The following is a 16886-nucleotide window of genomic DNA, read 5'->3' on the forward strand; positions in this document are numbered from 1 at the left end:
ATATGTTGATATATAGAAAGTGGTGAACCAAAATGTTTCTGCGTGTCTGTTAACACTTCCATTTAACTTATAAATGTGCAAATAACTCCTTACAATACGAATGTAAAGGCGACTTCTTACCAAGTAGAAGATATTAATTTCATTCCCAATGTCCTCAGTGGAATTGATCACTTCAGGGACAGTCTCGTTGGCCGTGATTGAAATGTGGTATTCACTGGCAGAGCTGGAGGGAGTTAATAGGAAGAAGAGAAATAAGACATCACAAAGTTTAACTTTTATTGGACCACATTCTTTCTCTTTCTTCGTATCAGGGAACCTCACAAAAAATATTTATTAAGAGAGATTTCAAGTCAGAGGCAAGCTCTTTTACCCCAAAGCTGAAAATTAAGTCTTTGAGGGGCATCAGAAGGATTATACATACTTTTAGTTCAATACTCACTGATACTTAAATGGCCTTAAAATGCTAAAAAATGTATAGTGTTTCCAATAAAAATCTCATTGTTACCAAATGAAAATTGTTCATGAATTCATTGATCTCGCATTTAGTGAATAGCGAGGCTAAAACACAGTATTTTTGGTATTTTATAACTTTTAAGGAGGTTGAAAAAAGTTGTTACCTTTTCCCTGTTTCAAATTCTACATTTATCGCTAAACTTAAAAATGCAGTCTTTTCCATGCAACTTCTCTATGATCTCTGGTGCACTTAGGATAAAGTATAATACAGATTTTAAGGAGCACTTCTGTTTAGAGCAGACAAATAAAAAATATTTGTAAGTATTTGCCAACATTCGTTTTTATATAAATGAAAAAATTCTTGGGAAAAGAGTCAGTGTCCCAAGAGAAGTGAAGATAGCAGAATAGAAAAATAGCCGATAAAATGTAAAGGCTAAGAAACAAGCAGAGTCTACATGGATAGCCTACCAGCCTCCCATTTTTGTGGTCTATTACCAGTAAAAGGAAAATGCCGTAGAAAAGAGAAGAATAAAGTGATAAGACTTTTCAACTAAATTTCACCCTGATTCTTACACCATTTGCATCCTCTGCACGCTAAGACATCCTACATAATATAGAGGTAATATGCAAATTGACGGTCATGCCCTCACACAAGATGGCCGCCCCCATGTGGTCATAAGATGGCTGCAACAAGATGGCCAGCAGGGGAGGGCAGTTAGGGGCAACTGGGCCAGCAGGAGAGCATTAGGGGGTGATTGGGCTGGCAGGGGAGCAGTTAGGGTAGTGGTTCTCAACCTTCTGGCCCTTTAAATACAGTTCCTCATGTTGTGACCCAACCATAAAATTATTTTCGTTGCTACTTCATAACTGTCATGTTGCTACTGTTATGAGTTGTAATGTAAATACCTGATATGCAGGATGGTCTTAGGCGACCCCTGTGACAGGGTCGTTCAACTGACAAAGGGGTTGTGACCCACAGGTTGAGAACCGCTGGGTTAGGGGTCGATCAGGCAGGAAGGCAGGTGAGCAGTTGGGAGCCAGCAGTCCTGGATTGTGAGAGGTATGTCCGACTGCTGGTTTAGGCCCAATCCCTATCGGGCCTAAACCGGCAGTCGGACATCCCCCAAGGGGTCCCAGATTGGAGAGAGTGCAGGCTGGGCTGAGGGACACCCTCCCCCAGTGCATGAATTTTGTGTACTGGACTCTAGTAGAAGTATAAAAGGGCAGCCAGGAGCTGTGCTGTGACTCTGAGACCGGCCTTTGAAAGGGGCCTGTCTTCCTTGCGCTAGACCAGAGACTGGTCTCCCGTGCAGCCCGTGGCACTGGCATCTTGTGCTTTAGGTTGTTTAGGTGCCGGCTCTCAGACCTCAGAGCGAACGAGGCTTCCCTGGAGCAGATTTCTGGGGCCACCCCAGGTTTTCTGAGTCAGAAGGTCTGGGGTGGGGTTGGGGGGGTTGCACATTTGCCTCTCTATAACTTACTAGGCGTTCCGATGCCCTTGGCCAGGGGCCATGGCCACACTTTCAGAAGCCCTGGGTCAGTAGAAAGGCATCAACATAAAAAGGCAGTTTGCATCCAGCCGGTGTGGTTCAGTGGGTGAGCACTGACCTATGAACCAGGAGGTCACGGTTCGATTCCCGGTCAGGACACATGCCCGGGTTGCAGGCTTGATCCCCGTGTGGGGCGTGCAGGAGGCAGCCGATCATGATTCTCTCTCAACGTTGATGTCTCTCTCTCTCCCTCTCCCTTCCTCTCTGAAGCCAATATACATGCATATTAAAAAGGCAGCGCACTCCCACCTGGAGAACTGGAGCCCGGCTTCATACTTGACGGGGACAGCGACGCTGGCTTCGTTGTCGGAGAGGGTTTCCGGAGGCTCCTCGCTGTCACTGGAAAACACACACATGCATCAGACACGCACCCACGCCCTTCCCCGCACTGCCGAGCGTGCGGCAGAGAGGCGCAGGCTGGTACCTGAGTAAAAGCACAGAGGAGCTCAACCCCCGAGTTTTCAGTGGGGCGAGGAGCGGGCAGAGGTGACGGCGGAGCAGCTGGGGTGACAGCCGCAACGGGTCCGTCCCGCTTCTCAGACTCCAGGGAGGGTAATGACTAGAACCCTTGGATCCATTCTTAGATTCAAGATCTTGGGCTTCTCTCCTAGGGATACGGGCTTCCTAGGTCCAAGCTGGGGCACAGAACTGCTATGTTTTTCCCAGGCGATTCTTATTTATCAGAGATGAGGGCCTTACAGAGACACCACCGGGGTCACCCGACTGAGAGCGAATCTAAAATCTCTGTCTTCACTTCACAGTCTTTCCACAGCAAGCCCTCGGTGCTCACAGTGTCTGTTAAACGCTTACTCATCCCCTGGATTTAGTTATCATTTCAATGGCACGCTCTGTAAACCCATGCAGACAGGTGTATACACACATGTACACATACCTGCACCTCACAACCCCCTGTATACGAAAGCACAGGCGAGTGACTGAACAGTTCCCATCGCTGGCTCTGGGCCAGGCTTCCCGGGACTGTTCTTGCGCATGGACACACCGTGGGCAAGTCCTGACTCCCTGCGTCTGGGTTTGCTCACCTACACAGCGGGGGTTGTATTTAAGTAACGGATGACTGAGGAGTGACAAGTGTGAAGTGCTCGACACAGGAAATGTAAGTGTCCGCTTTCATCACTGTTATTACTGTCACACACGCCTCCCCAGGCGGACAGGAGCCTAGCGTTGGCCTCCGGATGGTCGCTGAGGGCCTCCCTGCCTCTCCTTGCTCCCAGTGCATTGAATGGTTGGAACCAGTGACGGCGCGGTGACAGCTCCCCCTTGGGTAGACATGCTTGTGCGACGGGGCTTTTGCTCTGAATCCCCCATCGCCCACCGTGTCCCACAGCAGACAGACACACAGACCCGAGAGGAGCTCCGCGCCTCCCCCTCCCTCTCCACGCCGACACGCAGCCCTCGCCATCCCACGGCAGGCGCACGCTCGCATGTGCTCGTACATCTGCGCGCAACTGATTTCCCACTGTCCCTCCACGCGGGCCCGGTGCTCTCGCTCCCTCGGCGCGTGGGCGCGGGCTGCACATCTGGCCGGAAACGCCCCGCCAGCAAACGCCACGGACCCCTGTGCTTGCGAATTGCTACCCTTCCCCTAAGGACCTTCTCCAGGACAAGCTCCCTGACCCGGCAGCCCGGGCTCTCCTTGCCCAGGAGGTACGCCTGCCCCCTCCGAACAGCCTCCCACACAGGCTTCTGTTTCTCTCACGGTCTGTCCCACTCTGCCCTGCGTGACAGAATCCACACTCCAGGCTCAGCCTCCTGTGGTGATCCTCGCCCGAGGAGAGGTCTGTGCCCTTAGTGACCTTTGCAATCCCTACAAGGACTAATTCCACATCCTGTCCATTGTAGATTTCAAATAAACACTAGTTTCGTTCAAGTGAGTCGTGCACCCCGAATTAATCTATTAATTTATTCTGTCGTTTATTCGTTCACTCCACATGTGTGTGGTGATTATGAGAGGCCAGGCAGCATGGTGGTTCCTTGGGAATAAAGCAGTAAGAGGCAGAATCGTATCTCAGGAGCTTCGGGTCCAAGGGGTGCTTACACTTGGGGGAAGGTAAGCCACTATTTCCCTTTCCGTAGTAACCCTTTCCCTTTTTAAGTCTATGTTTCTGTGCTGTCTTTCGGAAGCGCTGACTGATGTGGATGAGATTTATTAAACTACCGAAAGGGGCCATAAAACTAGACCTGCCCAGGGGCTCAGCTGACAGTGATGGGCAGCCAGTGAAAGCTGAGGTTAGGAAGGCCTGTGGACTTGTAAATGAATGTACTGCAGTTTGGCAGAGATAAGCGATGTGATCACAACATGTTCTGCTAAACAAATGGTTTGACCCAGTTAGAGGATTAAATTGTTTCTACCAAATAAAAGTGTCCTTATTCTGCACGCACACACATACACCAACCTTGTTGCACTTAAGTGGATGGTCACATTCTCCAGGAGATAGGTCGTGTTAAATTGAAATAATATTTTGAAAGTTACCTATAAAATAAAAAGATACAACTTTAGTTTAGGGCCAGATAAAGAAAGCATTTGCTTTGATTAAAATATCCAGTTACATAAATGATATTACCTAAACACAAATCATGAAGTTACTTAAGACATATTATCTTTCAAAATAAAAACTCATCACATCTCAAAAAATGGAATAAGATATGATGTACATGTACTTTTCAACATGAAATGTAATATGCTTTGCATGTCAATATTGAATTTAAACACTTTATTATAATGATATTAATAAATATAATTTATACTACCCATAAAGCATTACCATGAAGGTACAGCCTATTTATTTTATTATATTACCATAGTCTACAAGATCACAATCAAAGAATGTAATTATGAAATGATCACAATTAAAGTCTCTTTGGTATAAATCTTCAAATATCAGCAACTATCTATACATATGTATTGTAAAATAGAGGGAAAGATACTTGGTCCCATTAATTTCATAGTGTAAAAATCTTTAAGGAATAACAACAACAAAGGAAAACCAAATAAAAGACTTGGCAATTTAGAATAAACTATTAAAAACCAGTGAGTTTTGCTTACAAAAGTTTGCACAGTTAAAATATCACCTCAGGAAAAATGGAAAATGTGCTGTTATGCTGACACTCGCATAGAGGTACCTTACTGTTAGAAATCGTGCCTGCACATACATATGAATTATGCAATGCGTGATTCTTCATAAACACCAAAAGGCAGACCAGAAGCTAGGTTTTTTGAAGACATATGCCAACAGCAGAGTTCCCCAAAATGTTACACATAGTGGCCATATAACCCAGCAATTCCATCCCTAGACTTACACCAAAGAGAATCGAAAACATGTGTCCACACCAAAACCTGTTCGCAGCTATTCCCAGCAGCATTATCCATAGCGGCCAAAAAGTAGCAACAACCTCGATGCCCATCAACAATGGAATGTTATTTGTAAATAAAAAGGAATGAACTGCTAATACATCAACGAACCTTGAAAACATTATGTAAGTGAAAGATGCCAGTCACAAAAGACCACATATTGTATGACTTCATATATATAAAATGTCAGAATAGGCAAATCCATAGAGAAGGGAAGTAGATTAGTGGGTGTCCAGGGTTTGGAGAGGGACTGTTGAGGATAAAAGAGTGGCAACTGGTAATGTGTACAGGGTTTTTTGGTGTGTGTGTGTGTGTGTGTGTGTGTGTGTAAAAATGTTCTAAGATGGATTGTGGTGATGGTTGCACAATTGCAATTTGGGAATATACAAAATCCATTGAATTGTCCACTTTAACGGACTGAATTGTATGACATATGAATTATATCTCAATGAGGTCTTTATTAAAAGAGAGAGAACAGTAGTGTTTCTGTACAAAGTTCTAAACCCCCCGTTGGAAAGATTACTGCCCCCACAGGTCAGGAAAGCCTGCTACATGGCACTGCAACATGAGGGCTTTCTAGCTCCGTGGTACCAGGTACTTCCCCCCTTACATCTGATTTTGTCTTGGTGTCTGAGCTTGACTCGTGCCATAATTGCCATAATTGCCTTTGATTCCCAGGGCTCAACATTTGAACTCGACCCTCACCGCCAGCACCCTGGGCACCATGAGAAGGAACGATCTATCTGGCTTTGAGCGTGCTCTTCACACCCAGTTGCCACATGCACTGGTACAATCTGCTCACCATCTCTCCTCTCCGCAGGAAAGGGTAGCCCACCTTACACGTGAGGTTATGGTTGGACTCGCAGCTGTCTTTTTGGATCGCCTGGGAAGAGAAGGGAACAGAATTAGAGCAGACGCACAGGTGGAATCCTTGGGCTGGGTCTTCTAGAATTTTCCCAGCTGTCAGGTGGGGTTAGTTATACTCTATCCCATTAAATATAAAATGCCATTTAATACGAGATATCAGCCCGGCCGGCGAGGCTCAGTGGTTGAGCTTCGACCTATGAACCAGGAGGTCATGGTTTCATTCCCGGTCAGGGCACAAGCTTGGGTTGCAGGCTCCATCCTGAGTAGGGGGCATGCAGGAGGCAGCCAATCAATGATTCTCTCTCAGCATTGATGCTTCTATCTCTCTCCCTCCCTCTCCCTTTCTCTCTAAAATCAATAAAAATATATTTTAAAAAGTATGAGACATCATTATTTTATACACCAAGAGTAAGAATAAAATATGCTGACAGACTAATCCACACCATCGACTGTGAAATGCAACTTCAGAAATGCTAACATGTGGAGGAGAAGGCCTGTCTACTTTAGGATCGCTGCTCTATAGTGATACCTCTGCACAAAAGGATGAGTGAGGATGAAAGGGAGCCGGGACGGAGGTGGCCGAAGAGGAGATGCCACATTGCGGGTGTTGTGAACAAAGTACTGACTTTGTGCATTGCTGTCTGCTCTCCACCGAGGCCACGAATGAGGCAAGGGCTACACGGCAATATTTCCCATCTCGACTTTGCACATCTGGATTTATAACTAACACTCCTAACCGAAAACATGTGGCTGTGATGTAGGACGTGTTTTCAAGCCAGTCTTAGTCATGTGACTAAGGGATGTCTTAAGAAATGGAGAAAAATATCTGTGAAAATATAATTTATAGGAACTAGACATTAGAATTTTTAAAATATATTTTTCTTGATTTCAGAGAGGAAGGGAGAGAGAGAGAGAGATAGAAACATTAATGATGAGAGAGAATTATTGATTGGCTGTGCCTCCCGCACAACCCCTATTGGGTATCGAGCCCACAACCAGGGCATGTGCCCTGACCAAGAATCGAACTGTGACCTCCTGGTTCATAGGGTGATGCTCAACCACTGAGCTGTGCCAGCCGGGCGACAACAGAATTTAGTATTATATATAACTAGAGGCCCGGTGCATGAAATTCGTGCACGGGTAGTGTCCCTAGGCCTGGCCTGCCATCAGGTTCCCCTGCCTCCCCGCCTCCTCCTTCCCTCACTCCCTCCATGCCCTGCTGCCGCTGGTGGTCCACCATGTTCCATACTTCCCCCTGGTGGTTAGCACATGTCATAGCGAGTGATGGAACTCCCGTTCTCCCGGTAGAACTCCCAAGGGAACACTTTGCATATTAGCCTTTTATATATATAGATAACTATACTGGCTTTAAGATGAGTAATACTAAAAATTATTATTTCATTTCATGACGAATTTACACAGATACATACAGCATTTAAATTCAGGAGGGTTCATTCGGAGATGGGAATTAAAGCTACGTTTGCATTTGGAAGGATGTGCTGAGGACTCCTGGTGCAGCACCCTACGCAGCTCTATGTCGTGGCCAAAATCACTGGAACACTTCTGGCATGACGAGGAGACACAGGCATTCACACCGCTCTCTCGTCCAGGAAGGACTTTACCCAGACAGTGGGAATGCGGCCTCATTCTCTGCAGGGGAATGTTCCTTCGCTCAAGCCCTGCATGACCCCTCCCGGGCATCGGGTGAGCTGTTTTGACTTTGATTGTCATGTTTACTTTTTCCTTGACTCAGCGCGTGGAGGATGCGGTGAGACAGAATTTTGATCCATCAGAGATCCCTTCCTCATATTGCGCCCCAGAGTGGGCACCCATCTCTAAAAAATCAATCTAAACTAAAACTCTAAAGAAAATGTGGGCATTGTTATCAGTAGAGACTACTAATTTTATACAAAATGCTTTCTTTCCTTATAAAATCAATATAATAAAAACTAGAGGCCCAGTGCACGAAATTCATGCAGGGTAGGGTTCCTAGGCCTGGCTGATGAGCAGGGCCGATCAGGTTCCCCACCTCCCCACCTCCCCACCTCCTCCTTCCCTCACCACCCTCCTGCCTGTCTGTGCGCCACCACCATGTGGTTCCCCCTCTGTCCTGCCTCCCCACCTCACCCTCCCCTTGCTCCCTCAGCACCCCGCTGCTGCCGCTGTCACCCGCCATGTTCCCTGCCACCCACTGGTGGTCAACGCATGTCATAGCGAGCGATCGAACTCCCAGTTCCTGGTAGAACTCTGCAGGGGACACTTTCACGTTAGCCTTTTATATATGGAGAGAATTAGTTCAGCCCTGGCCAGGCGGCTCAGTTGGTTGGAGTGTTGTCTTATACACCAAAAGGCTGCAGGTGCGATCCTGGTCAGGGCACCTACAGGAGGCAACTGATCAATGTTTCTCTCTCACATCGCTGCTCTCTCTCTCTCTCTTGCTCTCAAATCAATAAACATGCCCTCGGGCGAGGATAAAAACAAAATCAGCTCAGCGGTATGAAAAGGGGGTTCAATTAATCATTGTTCCGAGAATCAATGAACAAGAACCGGAAAGTTACCTCGATCCCCGAGAAAACCAGGTTTGGGGAGTAGTGCACCATGGTCCTGGTGTTGTAGGCACTGTCCCCTTTGTTTCTGACAGTGAGGCTGATGTTGAACTTGTCGTTGTGGGACCGGACAATCAGCAGGTCCTTCTCCAGCGTGGACACGTCCAGGGCGACGTCCGAGATGCACTTGTCCTTGTTCCCACAGTCCTTGGCGAAGGGGATCTGAAACGGTCACGGGGTGTCCTTCAGAATCAGGGACCACCCCTGACTAAGGGGCATGACATACTGACATAGGCATCCCCCCTCCTGCAGGGGGCAGGCTCCTGCAGAACCACAGGCATGTTCTGTTGGTCCCTAGAATGTGCAGGGGAAAGCGGGAAGCTTCTGCTTTTGGATATAAATACTCCCCGACCTTTAAACAAGCAGTGTTCGCCGATAGTTTCACCGGCTTCCGTCTGCTGGAGTAGAATGGTTTTATAAAACCAAGCCACGTACACCGAGGTCTAAATCTAGGAGAGCACAGTTTCACACTCAACTGCGACCGTGAGATTCTCTGTTAGAAAGAACCAAGTCCTTAGGAGGATAACAGAGTCCAGTCGGGGCTGGGCAATGGTCACACCATATAACTGGGAGCTTTCCTGACCCCCTTCACACAGCCCTTCCTCTCTGTCCAGTGCATCACCAGGACGGTCCTTTCTGCCCTCCCCAACCTCCGGAGTTTGTCCTCGCCCGCCTTCCCGCCCTCCTCGGCCCCCTCGGGTCCAGCCTCATTTCCTCCCTGAACTAAACGAACAGCTTCCCAGCTGGGCACCCCGAGGGGACACAGGTGCGATGACCTGGCTCTACCTGGGCCTCCTGCCTCCGCCCACATGGCCCTCCCCCTGCCCTTCATCTGCAGCTGCAGGTCAGGGCCGAGGTCAGTGTAGTTCTCTCGGGGCCCCAGGACCTCTGCACATGTCCCCTCTGCCCAGAACGCCACTCCCTCACTCGCCTGGACAGGACGGATATCCTGTCCCACAGCTCTCAACTCTGGGGAGTGCCCTGACCCCCCAAACCAGGCAGAAGTCCCTCCATGGCACACACTCTGCTGACCCCTCCCTCTTGTTTCTGAGCCTGGTGCGTGTGCGACACTCAGTCAATAGATTTGGAGGGAGGAGAGTGAAGACAGGAACCCAAGGGGGGAAGGGGGGGAACCAAGGCCCTGTCCCCAGTGTTCTCTGCTTGGCCCCCCTGGGAACCCCTCCTGCACTTGCTCTTTCTCCGGGTGGGGCCGGGGACTGTGAACCTGGGGGCCGGGACCTGGGTGGACACAGGTCAGCGCCTCCCCACCTCCTGTCTGGGGCGTGGCGCGCCCGTGGGAAGCAGGCTCTCAGCTCCAGCCTCCATCCTGCACGTGTTACGAGGGGCCCAGGAAGAAGGCCGCCATTGCTGAGCGGGGGGTGACCCTCTGGTTACCTGTGGCCTAAGTCCATTTAGTAGGAGAACACCCATCAGACCAGAATAGTTTCAAAGGCCCTACGTCAAGTGTTTTAATGTTCATTCGTCATAAAAGGGAGCTCCAACTGGCCAACCCATGTCTTTCTTTCAATTTGTCCTGAACTCAGGAGGTAAAAACAGGTGTCATATAATTCCCTTAATCTCCAACAAGAGAAAGTTCTAACAAGTTGGGAATAATCTACAGAAGTCTAGATTTTTTAAAAAACATAATTGATTTAGGTATTGTTGTTTTTTTGGTGTGTGTGTATAGGCACCTGCTAGAACAAGCATGTCAAACTCAAAGGCTAGCACGAGCCAAATAAATGAGGCATGCAGCCCGTGGGCCGCAAGTTTGACATGCTTGTGCTAGAACGATGGAATACAGTGTACCTTGCCGGGCACACATACATATAACCCTATAATCAATTGTGTGTGTGTGTGTGTGTGTGTGTGTGTGTGTGTGTCTGTTTTTTCCATTTCAAGTTTTTCCTTAATATATTCACAAGTAGGTATTCCAAATTTTTAAAAAACGACTTACAGATTCATGTACTGAGTTTGGCAGAGAATCATCAAGAATGGGCCCATTTTCCGGATCGGAAAGATTGAAGTCCAGGGTTATTCTCACAGAGTCCCGAAAGTCATGCTTGTCCTGGAGGTTGAAACATAAAACAGATCATTGGTATCGAATCTCCTGGGTGTCCTGACCTTGTTATGGCGGCTTCTCCTGCGTGGGACCAGCCTCACGGGATGTCCTCCTGTCCCTGTCCTCATCAGGTTGCTTTGCTGGAGACGGGCGCCCTCAGCCTGGACGGGGCCACAGCTGGCAGGCAGAGGCCTCGGTGGTGACCAGCTGCTCCCCTACCTCAGAGGGGCCTGTGGGCATGTTGAACCTCACCATGTGGGACCTACCCCTTAGAGCTACTTCCATAACAATGCCATTCCTCTTGTGACCTTGAGCTAGAAGCCACTATATAACACTTCTAGGAAAGTCTCCCCAAAACAGAACAGCAAACTCCTTTTAAATTGGGTTGCATTTCATTAGTATCCTATGTACCTCGAATTGTAGGAATTGTACGATGTGACTGACAAGGAAATAGTGCTCACACGATCAATACTGTTTAGACTCCCATCAGTAGCAACATCATTTACGGCCTGTCCACAATGATGAGCTTTATACACATTGGCCACTATTTTACAGATGAAAAACCGAACCTCTTAGGCACTAAACAACTTTGCCCGAATTACACGGATACAAATTCCGTCCTGGCTGAGTCCAGAACAAATGTCCGAGCACCCACTGAGATCCTCAAGAATTTCAGAAATCAGGGAACTAGTTCATGCCTTTTAGCGCCACTGCTAGACACTGCATTTTGGAGAAACACACACGACTGCCACTCTCAGTGGGTTGGAAGCGGCTCCTCACCTGGCCTCACGCCTCCCCATCGCATCTAAGCCCCAGCTCCCAGTGTTCGCCCTGGTGGAGCCATGCAAGGGCCAGGCGTGGCCTCCCAGTCATGGATGGATCTTAGTATTGACGGAATACGCTGACTTGATATATGTCCTAGGGAGTGTTGACATGAAAATCACGGAGGAAAAGTCTCTATGTTTCAATATCGGTTACTAAAAACAGTGCTTTCTCATTGCATCCATTCTGCACTGTGTTTTTTTTTTAAAAAAAAATTTCAAAAACTCTTGCCCTTCGTTGGGAATGCTCCCTGCATAAATGACGACCCAAGAAAACACATTTGAAATGGTTCACACTAGCTGGCCAGCTGTTTCTAGAGATTAATAACGTGCTTTCCACGGCCTCCCCCTCCGCTACAGTAGAAAGAGACTTGGGCAGCACAAAGCCTACAGAGGACAAAAAACACCAGTATTTCCCCTTCCAGTTCACGTCAAAGGATGAAAGTCATAGTTCGGGACAAGCAGTGACCTCAGGAAGCACTGGCCCAGCGGTCCCCTCAGCGCATTCATCACTTGCCATCCACATTCGACAGACAAGGCCAATAGAAGGTATGTGTTTTCAAGTTGGAAGGAAGGAAGGAAGGAAGGAAGGAAGGAAGGGAGGAAGGGAGGAAGGGAGGGAGGGAAGGAAGAAAGGAAGGAATGAAGGAAGGAAGGGAGGGAAGAGAGGGAGGAATGAAGGAATGAAGAGACAGACATCCTACTGACCCATGTACTGTGCCTATTACTGCTCCATACGACTGAGGAGAGCACCTGGGAAGGCACATGAGCATTTCTTTAATTATTGTCAGCTGAATCCAGTAGTGTTGGCAGAGCCATGCCCTGGAAACATACCTGGCCAGAGGCAGGTGTGTTGTCAGTCTCACCTTCAGCTCAGGCCCCAGGGGGTGGGTTTCATTATCTAAATCCAGCCAAGCACCAGGAACAAACAGGATTATCCAGGCCCACCCAGAAGTGACGATGACAGAGAAGCCACAAGAATGCACATCATCTCCTTTGTCTTGGGCTTTAGTAAAACTCCCTGGTATTTTGCCGTATAAAGTAAACTCGCTGTATCGGCTCTGGGTCCCTGTCTCTCCATCAGAGGATGGCTGTCCCACCCGGCCCCAGCTTTTTCCTTCTATCTCTGTGTCTGTCTCTTTCTTTCATTTTCTCAATCCCCAGTAGCTCCTACTCAGGAACCGGACCGCTCTCTAGCCGCGCTGGACACAGAAAAGAGAGAAATATTTACATACGACATGGCTGCCTGTCCCACGTTCAGGGGAGATGAAAGACGGCTTTATCAATTGTACTTGGACATTAGCAGATTGTACCTGGGACTTTCTGATGTAAGTGAACAAACAGAACAAAGCTTATTCCTGATGTGCCCTTTGAAGGGAAACAGGGGGATGTGGCTGACCTGGAGTCAGACACCTATGCTTTATCCCGGACGCGGAATGGGCCGCGACACGCTATGATTTACTTGCCAACATGTAGAAGAAGTGCTGGGCGCACTTTGACTCGCGCACGGTGATGTTCCTCTGGGCCTTCCTCTCCTGGGTCCCGGAGAAGAAACTGCGTGAGATCTGCCTCAGCGAGTCCAGGGTGACGCGGTACTGCAGGTCTGTGCACAGGGGACAGAGGAGGGGCTGACTTCCACAGGACCCGGCTCATTCAGTGAGCACGGCAGGAAGCCCTCAGGGCAATCAGTCACCAGAAAGCCCCTGTCACCCAGTATATCCCACTACCTAGCACGATGAAGATTACTTGAGGAACTCATAGAATTGATCTGTGTGTTCACTATACTTTTAATGTTTTTAATCACACTTATTCTATAACTGAGGCCCGGTGCATGAAATTTGTGCATGGAGGGGGGGGGTCCTCTCAGCCCAGCCTGCACCCTCTCCAATCTGGGACCCCTCAGGGGATGTCTGACTGCCAGTTTAGGCCCGATCCCTGTGGGACATCCCTCTCACAATCCGGGACTGCTGGCTCCCAACCATTCGCCTGTCTGCCTGCCTGATTGACCCTAACCACTTCTGCCTGCCTGCCTGATCACCCCTAAACAATCCCTGCTGGCCTGGTTGCCCCCAACTGCCCTCCCGCACCAGCCTAGTCACCCCTCACTGTCCCCCCTACCAGCCTAATCACCCCCAACTACGCCCCCTGCTGGCCTGGTTGCCCCCAACTGCCCTCCTGGTCACTCCACGCAGCCTGCTGTTCAGTCATTTGGCTGTCCCTCACTAATCCCCCTGCTGGCCTGGTTGTAGGCAACCATTTGTGAGGGTGTGATGGTCAATTTGCATATTACCTATTTATTATATAGGATATTTATGTACACACACACACTCACTTCCATGTCACCTAACTTGCTGACCATGTCTGTGCTTATTGGATTTACTTGCTTAGAATATTGATTATGTTATTCTATATAAATAAAGAGGTAATATGCAAATTAACCCTCACGCCCTCACAAGATGGCTGCCTATGACCAGGTTGGCAGGGGGCTTAGTGAGGGATGACCAAACGACTGAACAAGCAGGCTGTGTGGGGCGATCAGGCCGTTAGTGAGAGACAACCAAATGACTGAACGCATTTCAGTGTCATTTTTAAAAGCCTCAGAGAGTACTGTGTGTGGGGAGGCGGAGACCGGGCTGCAGGGGTGTCCCCGAATGTCTGACTCTCAGCAGCCAGGGTCACCCCAGTGGAGCCAAGGGCTCTGGGGAGCAGGTGGCACAGCTCTTCATCCTCTGCAACCCCAGTCCCACCGGCAGAGGGTAGGAGCGGAAGGGAGGCCTTTTAGGGCAAACCCACAGGACTGGGCTAATATCTCTATCTCTATCTCTATCTCTATCTCTATCTCTATCTCTCTCTCTCTCTCCCTCCCTCCCCCCCCCTCCCTCCCTCTCTCCTGTTTATTTGCTTTATTTTTTAAACACCTGATTGTCTACAGGAAGTGCAGAGCTACTGGGGAACCCTGGGATGGTGAGGCCATCATGTAGAGTGCCTGCTCCAGATTTTGGGGGTTCCTTTGGCAGGTTTTTTCAGGGCCCACATGTTCCCAGGGGCACCCGGGCTATGCAGATCCCTGCCCAGGGGAACCCCGCGCCTGGCTGAAGCCTTTATGCTGGACCCAGCGCTGCCCGCCGTCCCCCCCCCCCCCCCCCCCGCCCCCAGCACCTGCCGTGTGCACGGGCTCACCAGCCTCGTAGACCGCGTCTTCCTTGGACTTCAGTTTCACATGGAAGCACACGGTCGCGTTGATGCACACGGTTTCCTTCCCCTCCATGCGGCAGTTCTTCTTCTGAATATTCACTTTATTCGGTTCAAAGTTCATAGTCACTTTAACCACAGCCACGTCTCGGGCCCTGGAAAGACACAGACCACAGGGATCACTCCCACGTCCTCACGGGTGACGGACGCCACCACGCGGGGATTCAGAGAGCATCGGGGTGGCTCTCCGTGGACCCCAGGACCCCACAGCTCCGCTTCCCTGCAGAACCTGGTCCAGACCAGACGGCGGCTGATGCTCCGAGGACACGTGGGTGGCTTGGGCACCGTCCTGGGCTTTGTCTGTCAAGGGCAGGAGATGCTGGCCCGAAATCTGACCTGGGGAGCTCAGGGCACGCCACCCACACATGCCCCGTGACTGGCTGATTCTTTGAGCTGCAGGCCCGTGGGAAGCAGCACAGGCAGGGCGGGCTTTCCCTCACCCTCACCTGTCTGGGCACCACCGTCATAAACCCCCTCCTGGACCTCACAAGCAGGAACAGGGGCTCGCCCGGGAGAGGGGACAGGGCGCCCAGCACGACCAGGGAGCCTCGCCACAAACACCCACTCCAGCTGCTCTCCCACTTCCTCCCGAAGGGGCCAACCTCTCCCTGCTGCCGGGCATTTCGCCTGGACTCTGAGCCCCGGGAACGCCTCACTTTCCCCGTGTCTCCCCCTCTCCATGAGGGCCATATGCTCACTTAATTCAGCACCAACAGCTCAAATGAATATGAAATGTATGTCCACTCTGCTCCCATGCGGGTGACTGGCTTTAGGGAGCTTGCCCAAGGGCACAGCCTCTGGCGGCCCAGCCTGCGCCCCCCACCCCCAGCCCCACCCCAGGCACCGCCTTTCAGGTTACTCTCCTCTCTGGTTATACATCACTGTCACCTTAGACTATGATGTGCATCACATAGTGATGTGCATCACACCTGTGCATAGTTCTATGTGTAACAACTGCACATAGTTCTACGTACAACAACTGTACATGGTTATATGCCTAGCACCTGTGCATAGTTCTATGTGTAACAACTGTACATAGTTCTATGGCTAGCATCTGTGCATAGTTCTATGTACAACAACTGCATATAGTTCTATGTAGAACAACTATACATGGTTATATGCCTAGCACCTGTATATAGTTCTATGTATAACAACTATACATAGTTCTATGGCTAGCACCTGTGTATAGTTCTATGTATAACAACTGTACACGGTTATATACCTAGCACCTGTGTATAGTTCTATGTGCAACAACTATACATGGTTATATGCCAAGCACCTGTATATAGTTCTATGTACAACAACTATACATGGTTATATGCCTAGCACCTGTATATAGTTATATGCATAGTAACTGTATATGTAGTGACATGTATGGCTAAAACATTTCTTAACGTAATGGTTATTATCTGTGTGTGGTTTAGTATAGGCTTTTCATTTGACCATTAGTTGTATCTTAAATTACGACAAAGCCATGACTTTTAGGTCTCCATCTTCACTGGGTCTTTCTCAGTTTTCTTTACGGCTCTTCTGGTACATTGTGGGGGAAATGCCATCGCGGTTTGCTTCCACCTGCATTAAGCCAGTGGTCACTGTGGCAGAACCAACCTGTGAACTTTCCATCAAGGCTCATATCCTAAGTATAATTTTATTCATCAAATCTTTCCTTTGTATTTCTTAATAAAGTCTTTTTAAAAATTTTCATACAAAATTCTCATTAATGTTATTCTTCATATATTTTAACCAGTTTTTTTTTCAAATAGAATCCTTTTTGAAATTGTTTTTAACTAAAAAAAAGCTAGGGTTCTTAATGCTATTGATTAATAAGTTATTTTAGTAATAAATACAATGACACTAATATGTGTACCTGACCACAAACTAGGTTCTACAGTTAATTGCTTTGGGGAT

At 48.8% G+C, this 16886-nt stretch overlaps 1 protein-coding gene across 3 annotated transcripts in view; it reads right to left on the minus strand.

The window, feature by feature from the left end:
- Positions 1-16886, minus strand: part of ITGA1 (integrin subunit alpha 1) — a 129563-nt gene that overhangs the window by 15348 nt on the left and 97329 nt on the right. For all 3 annotated transcript variants that reach the window (XM_036307939.1, XM_036307940.1, XM_036307942.1), the window contains exons 16-23: positions 14907-15073; positions 13193-13329; positions 10801-10911; positions 8799-9008; positions 6176-6256; positions 4418-4494; positions 2253-2342; positions 121-223 (exon numbers count right to left, since the gene is read on the minus strand). In XM_036307939.1, the coding sequence (XP_036163832.1) occupies positions 121-223; positions 2253-2342; positions 4418-4494; positions 6176-6256; positions 8799-9008; positions 10801-10911; positions 13193-13329; positions 14907-15073 (976 nt within the window). The remainder of the gene's footprint in view (positions 1-120; positions 224-2252; positions 2343-4417; positions 4495-6175; positions 6257-8798; positions 9009-10800; positions 10912-13192; positions 13330-14906; positions 15074-16886) is intronic.

This window comes from Myotis myotis, unplaced genomic scaffold, assembly GCF_014108235.1.
Source record: "Myotis myotis isolate mMyoMyo1 unplaced genomic scaffold, mMyoMyo1.p scaffold_m19_p_5, whole genome shotgun sequence".
Classification (NCBI taxonomy): Eukaryota; Metazoa; Chordata; class Mammalia; order Chiroptera; family Vespertilionidae; genus Myotis; species Myotis myotis.